Source organism: Tiliqua scincoides, chromosome 3 (genome assembly GCF_035046505.1).
Source record: "Tiliqua scincoides isolate rTilSci1 chromosome 3, rTilSci1.hap2, whole genome shotgun sequence".
NCBI classification, from domain to species: Eukaryota; Metazoa; Chordata; class Lepidosauria; order Squamata; family Scincidae; genus Tiliqua; species Tiliqua scincoides.
In genome coordinates, this window is record NC_089823.1 from 67,096,190 (window position 1) to 67,110,287 (window position 14,098).

Below are 14,098 nucleotides of genomic sequence, written 5' to 3' on the forward strand. Positions count from 1 at the left end.
AGGCTACAGAAAAGTATGGTGGTTGGCCTCCATATCCTCTCTAAAAAGTGTATTGCTTGGATTTATTGTATTGCCAACTATTAATTTATAAAATCCAAAGGAGACATTTATAAGGCAACTATTAGTATAACTGGGGTCCTCATTTTTTGTTTAACTGCTGTTTCTTCAACATTGGAGAAAAAAAGTATCTTTAAAGCTGAACGCTGTCTGGGAACTGGAATAGCAAAAACAGTTGAGAGAGACTCATATACAGGTCCTTACAAGAACAAAAATACTCCCCACTAACCCATGCCCAAGGGGCTCACTGAAGGCTACGACTCTGATTACAGAGAATTCAGGTAACTACCCTTAAATTGAATAGACAATCCTTTCTGTGAGCAATACCTTATCTGTATTAAGATTCACACTGCTATACAAGCATGTTTAATACAGTGAATGTTAACTGCTCTGAAATGTAACTGGTTCTGCCAATCCATCATCATCTTTCAAAAGTTTGCCAAGCAAATAATATACAACAAAATTCATAATGTGTGTTTTTAAACAAGTAACATGAATACCTTAAAAAGTTTTTAAGTGCAAATGTATTAGAGTGCTCCCACACAATTCAGGCCTAGTTTTCACAGAAAGTTAAAATACTATATTTATAAAATTCAGTCTAGTACAAATTAAGACACTGAATCACTATAACCATACTTTATTCTTCCTACTCCTTATCTGGGGTAGGCTGCACCATCCCCACCAAGGCCAGCCTCAGCCTGAGGCATGGCATACCTGGCCTAATGGGAAAAGCATCAAGAACCATCCCAGCCCCATCTCTTCCCACTAGGCCAGAAATCACTGCAGCGATAGAGAAGGTAGTACATCTGGGCATTGCAGGAGGTGGATTGGGTGGGAGAGGCTGGGTGACCAGGTGCAATTGGCAGTGGGCTTAAAAGCATACTATGAGCCAAAAAAGAGGGTGGCTGAGGATTGGGAAGCAGAAGGCCTTCATCGAGGCCAGAAGCAACTATGGGTGGGTCCACTAACTCCCTTGGACTCTAAGACACTACAATCATACAGGGGTTCTCTACCTCAAATAACAATGAAAAATCAATCACATGCAACAATAAGATAACAGGATTTACGTATAAATTTGTGAAGCAACCTTTTATGTAGAAAGAGAAATGACTTACTATACTCCTGCACAAAAAAACCTCAGGCCACAGTTCCTCTGCTTACAAGCACTACCAATATATTACAAAACCCTTTTTTTAAAAAATCCATTTTCTGATCACAGCAACCTAGAATACCATCAAATAGGCATGAAAATTTCTTCTAAAATTAAACTATTTGGATGGAACATGCATAAATTTGGTAAAGGAAATTAATTTGGAGGGCCTATTCCAAAACTTCTGTGTCTTAAAATATAACAATGGACAAATTATGCTTTACTGCAACTCTGTGCTTTTGACAATACTACATACCATTGCTTTGTAAAAACTCATAAATTAGTTCTTAGAAGAAACAACAGGAAATGATAGAGAACCTACAAATACTCATGCTTTAATTTCAGTCCCCAGTTTATTGTACCCCTCAAACAGTTTCACCAGACCCACAATTCTATACATGCCTACTAGGAAACAACACCCATTGAACAATGTATGGCTTATTTCCAAGTCAACATGCTGCATAGCTACTGTTCTTAGCCTGCTTGCAAATTTCAGTTAAAAGATTTACTTACAAGAAAAGGCAGTTAAAATTCAAGCATAAGGTATACACATTCTGTACTTCCAGTTACAAGTGTGTGCACACAAGATCACAAACAAATATCCTCAAGTGGTACCAAAAAAAAAATCCTCAAAGGAGGACCCTCAATATTCCTAGGACATAAGCTATAGCATCCAAAAATAAAACCTTTTACATTGATCAGCTGCACAATTATCACAATAAATTGGTTACATATGACAAACACAACACCTAATATTTCCACTAAACGTCAGTTACTAATATAGCCCATGTTACACGCATCCAGTGTACGAACCAACTGTTGCCAAAAAATAAAAAAGGAACAGAGGATTTAAATTCACTCAACAACAGCAGAGGCATTCAAACTGAATAACACACCATGTTACCATCTTTGTAAATCAAGGATATGCAACGGAAAATAAAATTTCTAATTTTTAAAAAATGGGTATAATGTGCCACTGACACCACAGCCTTAAGACTAAATGGATTTGAAAAAATGCATTTACTAACAATGGTAAATTTTGTCCAATCACATAAGGGGTAAAGCTAACCAGGATATCACTAACATCTTAAAATATCAATAGAACATAAAAATGTAAGAAATGTAAGAAATGTTTATATGCTTGTGATTGCATATAAATTACCTGGTGCAATTAGGAAAGAAATGAACTTCCATTGCAAAGATAAGTTATAACTGTAGATACAGTTGGGGCATGCACATCCAATTCAACCTTAATATACACTAAAAACTTACTTTGTTTTACCTTTCCAAAGAAAAACACCAGCACTCCATCACACAACCCACAGTTTTCCAAAACTGAGTTGGTATGCTACTAGAGTTTATACCAGAACCTCCTGTACTGAACTATGCATAGATGTGTTGATCCAGTGTAATAAGGCATGCACTACCCTAGTAGCCAACACACTATTTAAGACTGGATGGTTCTAGCATCCTGCTACCATAAATACCCTACAGCAAGGCTTTTCAAACTGGGGCATCGTGACACCCCAGCCTGTGGGCCCTGGCCTCTGCCCCCTTAAGGGGCAGGGGCAACCTGGAGGCAGGGAGGAGGCAGCGCACTTACCCAAGCCTCCTGCAGCCTCCCCAGGGTGCGGGGAGTCCGGTGCGACCTTTGGCAGGGCTCTCCGCAGCAGTGAAAGTGAAAGCGGAGCAATCGCGCTTCACTTCAACTTAAGCAGAGACGGGGCGCGATTGCTTCACTTTCACTGCTGCGGGGAGCCCTGCCAAAGGTCGCACTGGGCTCCCTGTACCCTGGGGAGGCTGCAGGAGACTTAAATGCACCCAAGCCCCTGCAGCCCCCTGAGCGGCACGATCCTGGGGATCGCGCAGCTGCCTTCCACCCACCCCTGCTGCCTCCCCCCGCCCCCTCAAGCACTTACAGTGGCTCAAACTCTCCATGAGAGTTTGAAAACCACTGTCCTACAGAATAGCACATATAACACATACACTGCTGCAGGGCAAGTAGTAACTCGCTGTTCCACTGGTATAGAGGAGCTAGAAGATAAAGAACAAGTTTGTTGATACCAGAAGCTACTCACTCTAGCCACTCACCAATGCACAAATGTAACCCAGAACTTAACTTGCTGCCCTACCCCCATGAAGTCCAGAAACATACATTCTATCCCAACCCCCAAGAAAGGTATTACTTCCATGCTTCAAACGAAGATGTACCTGTAAACATGAAAGCAAACTGCAGCCCCCAACCTAAGATGCATTCATGCTAATATTTCTCTCTGTATAAAAAGGACAGAATGAGCTTCTGCTTTCTTTTTATTCTGGCAAAGCACTAGCCCAAATCCATCCTATATAGGGAAATCAAAGCAAACGCACGCATTTACATCACAGATCCAAATGTCCATTTTTGCTCCTCAGTTAAACCACTATATAAAATTCCTAATTTCCACAAGGATAATTCTGATACTTCCCAAAGATCTAAAAAAATACTCAGAAAAAAAAATATCACTGCATTACCCACTAAATACTATGCACCTAAGGAACGCAAGTTGCTATCTCCTGAGGAAGTAACAATAGCAACCATGAAGTAACACTACATTTACAGGAAAAGATCAAAAAGCAAAGAGAAAACACTGCCCTATAAGAACAATTCATATCGTGAACAAGTTTCCCATCCTGTATCAAACACTCACCTGGCATATTATTGACAAGGATTCCATGTTAAATGAAGCAGAATACAAAATTATTAGATTGAAGGGTCAATCCTATCCAAATTTCTAGCAGCGATATAGTCACAACACATTTCCAAGGTAAGGGAACATTTGCAGCCCCAAGGTAAGGGAACATAAGGAAGCCGCCATGACTGCCCCACACACACACTGCAGGATACAGCGCACACTCCATCAGCACAGCTGCATCAGTGCTGGAAATATGGATAGGACCGGGCCCTAAGATACTCAACCGGAAAGTCCTATAGCTGTGGTTTTCAAACTTTTAGCACTGGGACCCACTATTTAGAATGAGAATCTGTCAGACCCACTGAAAGTGATGTCATGATCAGAAGTGATGTCATCAAGCAGGAAGAGTTATCAACCTCAGGTTGCAATCTTACTCACACTTACCCAGGAGTAAGTCCCATTTACTATCAAGGTTAAAAGAATATATATAGTAGCCTGTTAAAAGTACAGCTCTGTAGCATTTCCCCAAATGCAGTCACATACCATGGTAGCATCAAGTCTAATATATTAAAAATAAAATATTGAAATTAATGGGGACCCACCTGAAATTGACTCACAATCCAACTAGTGGGTACTGCCCCAGTTTGAGAAACAATGTGGACCTAGAGCAGTGATTTTCAACCTTTTTCATCTTGCGGCACACAGGCAAGGCACTAAAATGATCAAGGCACACCATCAGCTTTTTGACAATTGACAACGCACAATGTGCAGTCAATGGGGGCTCACATCCCCAATGGTCCTATTGATAAATGACCCTCTCCCAAATTCCCGAGGCACACCTGGGGACCATTCGCAGCACACCAGTGTGCCATGGCACAGTGGTTGAAAATGGCTGACCTAGAGTTTCCCCAGATCTCATCCTGGTATTTTGTTTAGCAGTCACATCTTCAGAACCCAATAATCAGAATTTTTCCTAATCTGCCCACTAGTTACAAGCCCTGCCTTGCCCATCTGAAATAACTCCACTGTCCAGACCAGAACCATCAACGAACAATGCAAATAAACAAATTTTGAAGTCTCACAACTGGCCCCTAATCCATTGTTCACTATTACTTAAAGCATCAGTTCAACAAGTCATGGTCAGATACTACCCTCTATTAGTGAATACTACAACATCTCTAAACCTTGATTGCCTCTAAACAACCTTGTTTCTCTGTTAACTGTATTTTCCTGTGGTTATTTCACATATTATCTCCCACCTCTCTCAACTATAACCCTTGTCTGCTGGTGAGCCATTCTAGTGAGTAAGCCCAAATTACATAAGACCTGGGTCAGCACACATTGTTTTAAGTCTATTTGCTCTGGTCTGTCATAACTACATGCCTGATCTGTTTTATAAATCCAAAAACAGGAATCAAAATTAAAAAATAGATGAAATCACAACATACTATTTTCATAATTTTATATCCAAACATTACTTCATAATTTCTGGAGCTCAATAAAAAATAACCTCAGTAAATCCCTTCAATTGATGTCCAAGTATATATACAAAACCCATACCAAGTACCAAACTCTAACTCACAAATAACAAGACCCCAAGCCTGAATTTATACAGAGTAGACGAATATGAGCACTATATATATTTAGTGATATATATATTTGTGATATATATCACAAAACCATGAAAGCAGGTATATCAGAGTTATATCACCACATTTTAAAAAATCACAATACTGCAAGTATTCAGACTGCTCCTGTTTGCAGATTAAGGCTTAACAGTATAAACTGCACTGCAATATTTCCATTTTTTACCTCAGAACAAGTTTCCATTAAGGTTCCAAATGTGATAACCCCAACAACAATGCCAGTTGTTTGAATGTACACACTCTCCCCCCCATATAGTCATATACTTATACTGTATGTTGTTATTCAAAGCCTGTAGAACGTAACAGTTCTAATGTTTGAAGAGGCTACCCAATTTAAAATTGCATCTAAACTCAATGGGACAGAAGAAACCCTCATTGCACACAAAAATGAAATTTAGAAAATTATTCAGAGTAGTAAGTTCACCTGCTATAGCAAGAGAAAACCATTTAAGCTTGCATTATGGTCTACAATAGAATAAATCCAACATACAACTGTACCATTTTAAAATATGGAAATTTTGTTTATAACCAATCTAAACAGTATGATGACAAAATACAAAAATAATAGTCTCGAAAAAAGAACCGATATCAAATGATTCAGTATGTTATACCCTTTCTTCCATGTAATAATGGCTACATTTGCTGAAAAAATTAAGTTGTCATGTCTAGGATCTACAGCCTTTGTCAGTGGCTTATGAACAGGCAGCTAAATGTGCTACAGGTTGATAAGGTTCAGCCCCAGCTTCTCAGATACAATATTCTTACTTTAAAAAATCAAAAGGAGAAAAGCTCTTTTGACACACTAGGAGTTTGCCTCTGCAGCTGCTGAAAGCTGCACTGTTCGATTGGTGTATATATTCATTCCTACTATTTATTTCCCTGTTTACCTCCTCCCACCCCGTTCTTTCTCCTCCCTGTCCGGCCATCTTGGGCCGACAGGAGCAGCCATTACTTAACTAAATGACAGGACCAAGAACTTTTTTACAGAAACAAGATTTGCCTTATAAACTCAGGTGTGCCACAGTCGCGGACTGTCCCCATTCCCTGACAGGCGGTGCGATGAGGCCGAAAAAATCCCTGAAGAAAGCAAGTCAAGCAAGGAAGTGCACATTCTATGGAAGGTGGTATGAGAGAGTAAACAAATCACTCGGCCACTGAGTCCAGAAAGTGACACAGTAGGGAAGGGAAGGGGACCACGTTTCTTGAGGGCCCCTTTTCCTGTGTGTGTGGTTTCAGGAAGGCCGCTGGCCTTCAAGTCCAGCTTTCTCTCCTCCCAGAATGAGAGCAGAGGGACTAAAATGAGAAGGAAAAGGAGGTGCAGGGTGGAGAGTGGCCCAGCAACACCCGGCCTCTCCCCAGTTTCCAGAGATGGCTTCCAGCTGAAGAGCTTTGGACCCTGATGCACAGCCACTCTCCCTCTCTGTCCTAGTTCTTGGACAAAGCCCAGAAAGTGGCAGAGAGAGGGGAGCCTTCCATGCCACGCACCATCCCTGTGCCCGCACTCAGGCACGGGGTGGTGGCGGTGGAGGGAGGGGAGGGAAGGAGGGAGCCACCTTTGGGCGCACCGTGCGTGCCACGGGGAAGGCGAACAGAGCCACTCTCTCAGCACACATACACAGAGCAGGGAGGAGAGGCGGTTGGTCACAGGGCGGCGGCGGCGGCAGCAGCAGCAGCAGCAGCTGCTGCTGCTCAGGCCAAGCGCGACGAGGCTGCAATGCCAGCCACGCTTGCCTAGGAGTAATCCCCACTGACTAGAATGGCGCTTACTTCCGAGTAGACGTGCCTCAGATGGGCCCTAGGCGAGAAAGGGGGGCCCACGCACCCCGCACACACGGGGGGGCTCCTGGGCGGCCGCCTCCCCCAGCCCCTTACCTTTAACAGCAAGGCCTTCGTTCTGGCGCCATCTTCATGAAGCCTCAGAAACCCGAAGAGCCGGCTGCGGGGGGAGGAAGAGGGAGACGTTGAGAAAAACGGCCACGTTCGCCGTCCCCCCGCCCCACACGGCCCGCTCGGCAGGGCAGAGCCGCACTCCGGCCCGAGAGCGGCGGCGGCGCGGCCACCGCGACCCCTTGCCTCCTCTCTCGCACCAGGCTCGGGCGGCGGCGGCGGCGCGGACCGGCCGCCCCGCGGAGGCCGGCCAGCCGGCCGGCTGCGCCGGGTGGGTACCTGTCGAGGCCGGAGAGGACTTCTCGCTCCTGCGCTGTCAGGCTGGCGAAGTCCTCCTCGCTCTGGCCGCTCGCCTTCCCCGCCGCCATTTTCTTTTCCTCATCCCCGAAAGCAGCAGAGGCGGCGGCGGCGGCGAGCGACACTCCACACGATTTCATGGAAGCGCAGCGCGGCGCGGCGCACTCAGCCCGCGGTCGCAAGGCCCCCTCCCCCGCGCGCCCCCACCCCAGCGCCGGGCGGGGCGGCCGCCGACACAGCTCACGCGCAGCCACTCGCGCGCAGCGCCGCCACAACTTTTATTACAACAACAACGGCGGCGGAGGGAGGCGGGGAAGCCCCGCTGCTCAGAAGGAGGAGGAGGAGGGAGCCCCAGCGCCGAGGCTGGGGGAGGGGAGGCTGCTGCTGCTGCTGCCGGCGGCCGAGCAGTGTTTACATCGCTGCCGGGCCGCGAGGCGCGAGCGCAGTCGGGAGGGCAAAGGGCCGCCCGCGCGCGCCCGCCCGGGGCGTGTGGGCTGCCTGTACAAACTTCCCCAGCGAGCCGCACAAAAGTTGTTGTAATTGTGTCACGCAGCGAGCCCCACGCCGCCGCCGTGACCCCCTCCCCTCCCACCCGCCCGCCTGCCCCGCTCCACTCCGCCCGTGCCGACTCACGGCCAATCGCCGCGCCCGCGGGCGCCCACGTGACCTTTGTTGACTTACGTCAGTCATCGCGCTCTCCGCCGCCGCGCTGCCACGCCGAGGGGGTGCGGTCTCGGCGGCTGCGGCGCCACTTCGGGTTCCCGGCTCCTTCCCCCGTGAGCGGCCAGGGAAACGGGGGGGGGGGAAGCCCCTTATGCAGCAGAGTCTTCACCTGTTGAACTTCTACCTGTCACTGATTTTTAAACAGAGGCATATTTTATCACAGTGCTTTGAAAGCCTCCTGTCCTCAAGCCCCCACCCCCCAAAAAACAGAGGACAAAATATCTAGGGTTAAAAAAATGTAGGCTAGGGAAATGCACACTTTTCTGTCTATCGCAGTGTTTCTCAAACTGTGTGTCATGAGCCCATTTCAGGTGGGTCCCCATTCAGTTCAATATTTTAACTATATAAGGCTTGATTCTACCATGGGATGTGACTGCATCTGGGGAAATGTTACAGATTTATACTTTTAACAGGCTATTATGTATATGCTTTTAACAATGATAGTCAGTGGGACTTATTCCTGGATAAGTGGGTAGGATTGCAGCCTGACAGTCCAATTCCATCCACACTTACCTGGGAGTAAGCCCCACTGACTCTAATGGGACTTACTTCTGAGTAGACATGCATAGGATTGGGCTCTAGGATTGTTAAAAATTTTCCAGCTTGATGATGTTCACTTCCACTCTTGACATCACTTCTGGTGGGCCCTGACAGATTCTCTTTCTAAAAAATGGGTCCCGGTGTTAAATGTGTGAGAACCACTGTTCTACCCAATTATAATCTCTCTTCTAGGTCCCTTCTGAAAATCAGAGAGTCTGCATGAGGAATTAAATATCGCCTTAGGGCCCAATCCTATTCAACTTTCCAGTGCCAATGCAGCCACAGTGCAAATGTTCCCTTGAGGAGACCTCTGTGAATGCCCCACCACCATAGGATGCAGTGCACAGCTCCAGCAGCATGGCTGCAGTGGTGCTGGAAATTTAGATAGGACTGGTCCCTCAAATTCTGCCAGTTGCATAGCATTAAGGGAGCTTTGACATTAGGAGCTGCAAGGCCCAATTGGAAACATTTTTTGTGGAGGTCCAGGTTCACAGCCCAGGTCTGTGGAAGCTCTGAGATATAAATAAAATTTATCAAAATGTGGTCTTAAAAAGTGCATGTGAGTTAATGAATCAAATGGATCTAAGCATATTTTAATATAAAATTGCATACACGTTGGCCTACAAGAAAATGTATAGATTACCTTTGAAAGGTAGTTACAAAACCACTTGTTTTAGTGATTGTGAAATGACTAAGGACCCAATCCTACCCAACTTTCCAGCATCGGTGCTGCCATCATGTAGACCCAAGGTAAGGGAAAAAATATTCCCTTACCTTGAGGAAGTCTCTATGTCTGCCCTTCCACCACAGGATGCAGTGCATGCCCCATTGGCACAGCAGCCCAACACTGGGCTGTTAGGCTGCAATCCTATGCACACTTTCCTGGGAGTAGGCCCCATTGAACACAGTGGGAATTACTTCCGAGCAGATCTGCATAGAATTGGGCTGTTAGTATTTACTGTAGATGTCCATTGCACTATGTTGTTGTGTGTATTTAACAAGACTAAATTATCCTAGTGTGGGGGTCAGGAACGTGCAGTGGGTGGAGAGGCAGGTGAGGCAGAGCCTCCCCACCAGATTCCTTTGAAAAGCATCGCCTGCCCTGTGAGGAGTGCAAGCACTCACAACCTGTGTGCCCAGTGCGTGAGTGCTGGGTTGCGAGTGCTTGCACACCTCACAGGGCAGCAGTACTTTTCAAAGCACACCAGTGGGGAGGCTTTGCCTCACTTGCCTCCCCAACCACTGCATGTCCCTTAGGCATGGGGCTCAATTGAGAGCAATTGGTCCAATTGGCTTAAAGCCAGCGCCAGCCCTGACGTGGGCGAAGAAGAGGCCGGGTCCCAGGGTCCCGAACCACCCTTCTTTCTTTGAAACAAACCCAGAGTTCTTCCTAGGGAGCAAAAGACTCTGTAGGATGGAAGGCATTTCCCACTCCTTGTTCTTTCTGAGACTGGGGCTGCACAGTTTCCTGGGAGTAAGCTCCATTCACTATAATGAGACTTACTTCTGAGTAGACACGCACAGGCCTGAGCTCTGGGGTGACTACTGCTTTCCGCCCGTGGAAAATGGCTGTGTGCTTTCACCAGCAACCCCGCACGTGCGGTGGGAAGTCTTGAGAGCTGCAGTGGAAAACCGGAAGTAGAGCCCTCCGCGACACTCCCGCACCTCTTTGGCCTCCACCTCCCTCACTGTTCGCACCCCATTGGCTAAGAGGGAGGGGCTCCCGCACAGGACGGGCTGCCATTCAGCCGCTGGCGACTCCATCAAGCGGCTTTGTCAGTCGCTCCCAGAGAGCACGTTTGTCTGCGCCCTTTAAATGAGGTGCGGGGAGAGCAGCTGTGCACTGGAAAAGGGTTCGGCACTGAGTGAGCGTCGTGGCCCGCGGCAGTCAGAGGGAAACGGGGAGCCGTTCAGTGGCGTTCCGTGTGGCTCGTCGCCCTCTCCAGGGGCGGGGGGCTCTGTTCCCCGCCCGCGTCTGGGGCGTGGTTCTCCTGGCACCGACGAATAATAATGGCTTCCCTCGCGCGGGCAGGCGGGCGGGGAGCGGAGTCAGTCCTGGAGCGGAGCCCGCTGGGACGCTTCTCCGGGAGGAGGCGCTCCCTGGCCCGCCAGTGGCAGGCGTGGGGCAAGGGCGCCTCGCCTGCCTCGCTGCTCTCGGAGCGCTTCACCGCCAGCGGAGCAGGGCGGGCGAGGCGTTCCGAGGGGCTTCCCGGCTGGTGCCAGTGCCGACGGCTCGCCTTGTGCCTGTGAGGCCAGCAAGCGCCGAACTCGGCGAAGCAGCCCGCGGCGAACGAGCCCCTTTCCTCGACGCTCCGGGCGGGGCGCAGCCTCGCGCTTGCATAAGCCGCCCCCGCCCCCTCAGCGACCAGCTCACTAACGGCCGTTCCTTGCTTCCTGCGGGGCCGGGACGAGTCCTGAGGGAAACCGCCGGCCTTGTGCCTGCGACCCCTGGGGAGACAAATGACAGGCGCTCCCCCAGCCCCGGGCTCCTTTCGTGGTCTGCCTTCCTCGAACGTTCATGTGGCAGCGCACGTGAGGGGGGAGAGTGGACCGCCAGAGGCCCATGTTCCAACGTTCCCTGGCTCTTGCACACAATCTGGCCCCTGACACGTCTACAGTAGTCTTGGGGCACAGCCCGGAGCATGTCCACTTATAGCTTATCTTAAGAATGTCTACTTAGAAGTAACTCCTAGGCATGTCCACTTATCTTAAGCATGTCTACTTAGGAGTAGCATATCCTAAGCATGTCCACTTATGCTTGGGAGAAGCTTATCCTAAGCATGTCTACTTAGAAGTAACTCCTACTGTGTTCAGTGGGGCTTACTTTCAGGAAAGTGTGGATAGGATTGCAGCCTCAGTTGTGTTCAGCTATGATAGAGGAAAAGGCACCCTGAATATTGAGTGGCCCAGGCAATAAATACACTACACATGATTTTGTGTTTATGCACACTCAAATAATGATGCATCGTGGACCCTGTTCTGTAATTATGTCTTGAAATTATCCCAACAAAAACAATGCTTTATACAGTATAGAGAGTGTTATAATGCATTCTGACTGAAAAAGTCTAGCACGCCTTAAGCACCAGGACCCACTTTTTAGAATGAGAATCTCTCAGGACCCACCAGAAGTGATGTCATGACCAGAAGTGACATCAGTAGGAAAAATTTTTAACTATCCTAGGCAGCAATCCTACCCACACTTACCCAGGAGTAAGTCCCATTTTCTATTATTGTTAAAAGTATCTTCACATTAGCCTGCTAAACATACAGATCTGTGACATTTCCCCAAATGCAGTCACTTACCAGGGTAGCATCACTTACCAGGGTAGCATCAAGTCTAATATTCTCAAAATAAAATATTGAAATGAATAGGGACCCACCTGAAACTGAAACCCACAGTTTGAGAAACACTGGTCTAGCAGTTGAATCCCTGTGAGAGTTAGGGAATCTAAGCTGCAATGACTTACACCCCTACTGAAAACATTTGGTCTGATGTAACTTCCTGAGAGCCCAATCCTATATAGAAGAGAGAATTTCAGCAGGTGTAGCTTGTCATCTGTGGGATGACAAGTTGCACCTGCTGCAATTCTCTCTTCTATACACTTGTTAAAGGTCCAGAATCCCTAAAGTTGAAAGTTTGAGCACCCCTGCTCTAGAGTCTAGACCAGACCTCCTGCCCCAGATACGAGTGCAATGTCATGTTTTTTAGATAACACTGTTGTAGAAGCTCTTGAGCTGTTAATCACTCATGAATTGGCAGAGTGGTCAAAGGCAGACTTTTTGTCTACCTCAGTTCCTCATCTTTAAAAAGCATTAGAAAGTTGCCAAATCTCATTGTGTTGTTAAAAAAATAATAATAAAGATTGGTTCTGAAGTGCTTTCCTGGAAAATGTACCATTTTGTTTTTTGTTATTTTATAATTTAGTTTTTGAAGTCTCCTGAAAATAGTTGATCACTTCTTTTTGGTAGCATGTTTGATGTTAGCATTAGATACTATATAGATGTGTGTGTGCGTGCACTTTCTCAAACCCTCCTATAGCACTCTGCTCTACCTAATTGCACATATTTCTCTCCCCTATTCAAAATTGAGTGTGCACCGTCCTATGCCACTCTGTGTCCTTCCAATTTCCCTGGAAAGAAAGGAGTGACAGGAGTCACAGCTACACAGCTATGGGAAAAGAAGAGGAAAAAGAACTGTGGCATCTTGCTGCCCCACCCCACTTGTCCACTGACTGGCTGCTCAGTCAACATGCCTATGCCCCATTACACTGTGGTAGATGCAGAAGGAGCTGCCTGTCATCACTATGTGTTCACAAGAGCTGCCTGGTGCTGCTGCAACAAAGAGGTGTGCAGCACAATTTTTGCAGGCATGCCACCTAACAGGGATGAGCAGAAGCAGTTGCTGAGTAGCTCATGTATGGGTGAGGTGGTGGATACAGTCAGTTCTCTATCCACAAGGGTTAGGTTCCTGCAAAACCCAGTGGATACTGAAATTGCAGTGGGATTATCCTATGAATCCTGAAATCCTATGGGATTAATGGGTTTGGGGTATGAGGGATAGCATACCTGCAATGAAGACCCTCCAAATCCAGCAGAGACTGGTAACATGTTCAGAAGGCAGCAGGCAGGAGAGTCCTTCAGAAGGCAGCAGGATGCCAGCGGAGACCTTTGGAAGGCAGCAGAAATATTCAGATCACGGATAGCCAAGAACAGAGGCGGGAGTCAGGAGTGATAGGTGGCCATTATGCTCCCTGCAGATATGCAAATTCATGGATAGCAAATACATGCTTAAAAAGAACTGACTGTACATGGCTCTTGAAGGTGATCTCAAGTTGCAGGTTGAAATGGGTCCTGGCTCTTCATAAGTAAGTCCACCTTTAGCTGTAAGTAGATTACTGACACTAACATTGTTGACTACCAAAACCTTCATAAAGGTCATATCAAGCTTGTGAGATGCTTCCAGAAATTCTGAAATTTTCTTTTCCTAACATTGGCTACTTGGCAGCCAAGTTTGCAGTTTGCTTGGTCCAATTATATTTTGTCTTGGGAGGGAACCAAGTCAGTATACACCATATCCTAGCCCCATGTTTCGATGATTGATACACTCCCAATGCCAGAAAAACACT

At 47.1% G+C, this 14,098-nt stretch overlaps 1 protein-coding gene across 4 annotated transcripts in view; it reads right to left on the reverse strand.

Annotated features, from left to right (window-relative positions):
• KDM6A (lysine demethylase 6A) overlaps window positions 1-7,946 on the reverse strand; it is a 179,646-nt gene extending 171,700 nt beyond the window's left edge. For all 4 annotated transcript variants that reach the window (XM_066618813.1, XM_066618809.1, XM_066618811.1 and 1 more), the window contains exons 1-2: window positions 7,692-7,946; window positions 7,398-7,461 (exon numbers count right to left, since the gene is read on the reverse strand). In XM_066618813.1, coding sequence (XP_066474910.1) covers window positions 7,398-7,461; window positions 7,692-7,849 — 222 coding nt within the window. In that variant the 5' untranslated portion in view covers window positions 7,850-7,946. The remainder of the gene's footprint in view (window positions 1-7,397; window positions 7,462-7,691) is intronic.
• Window positions 7,947-14,098: the final 6,152 nt, after the last annotated feature.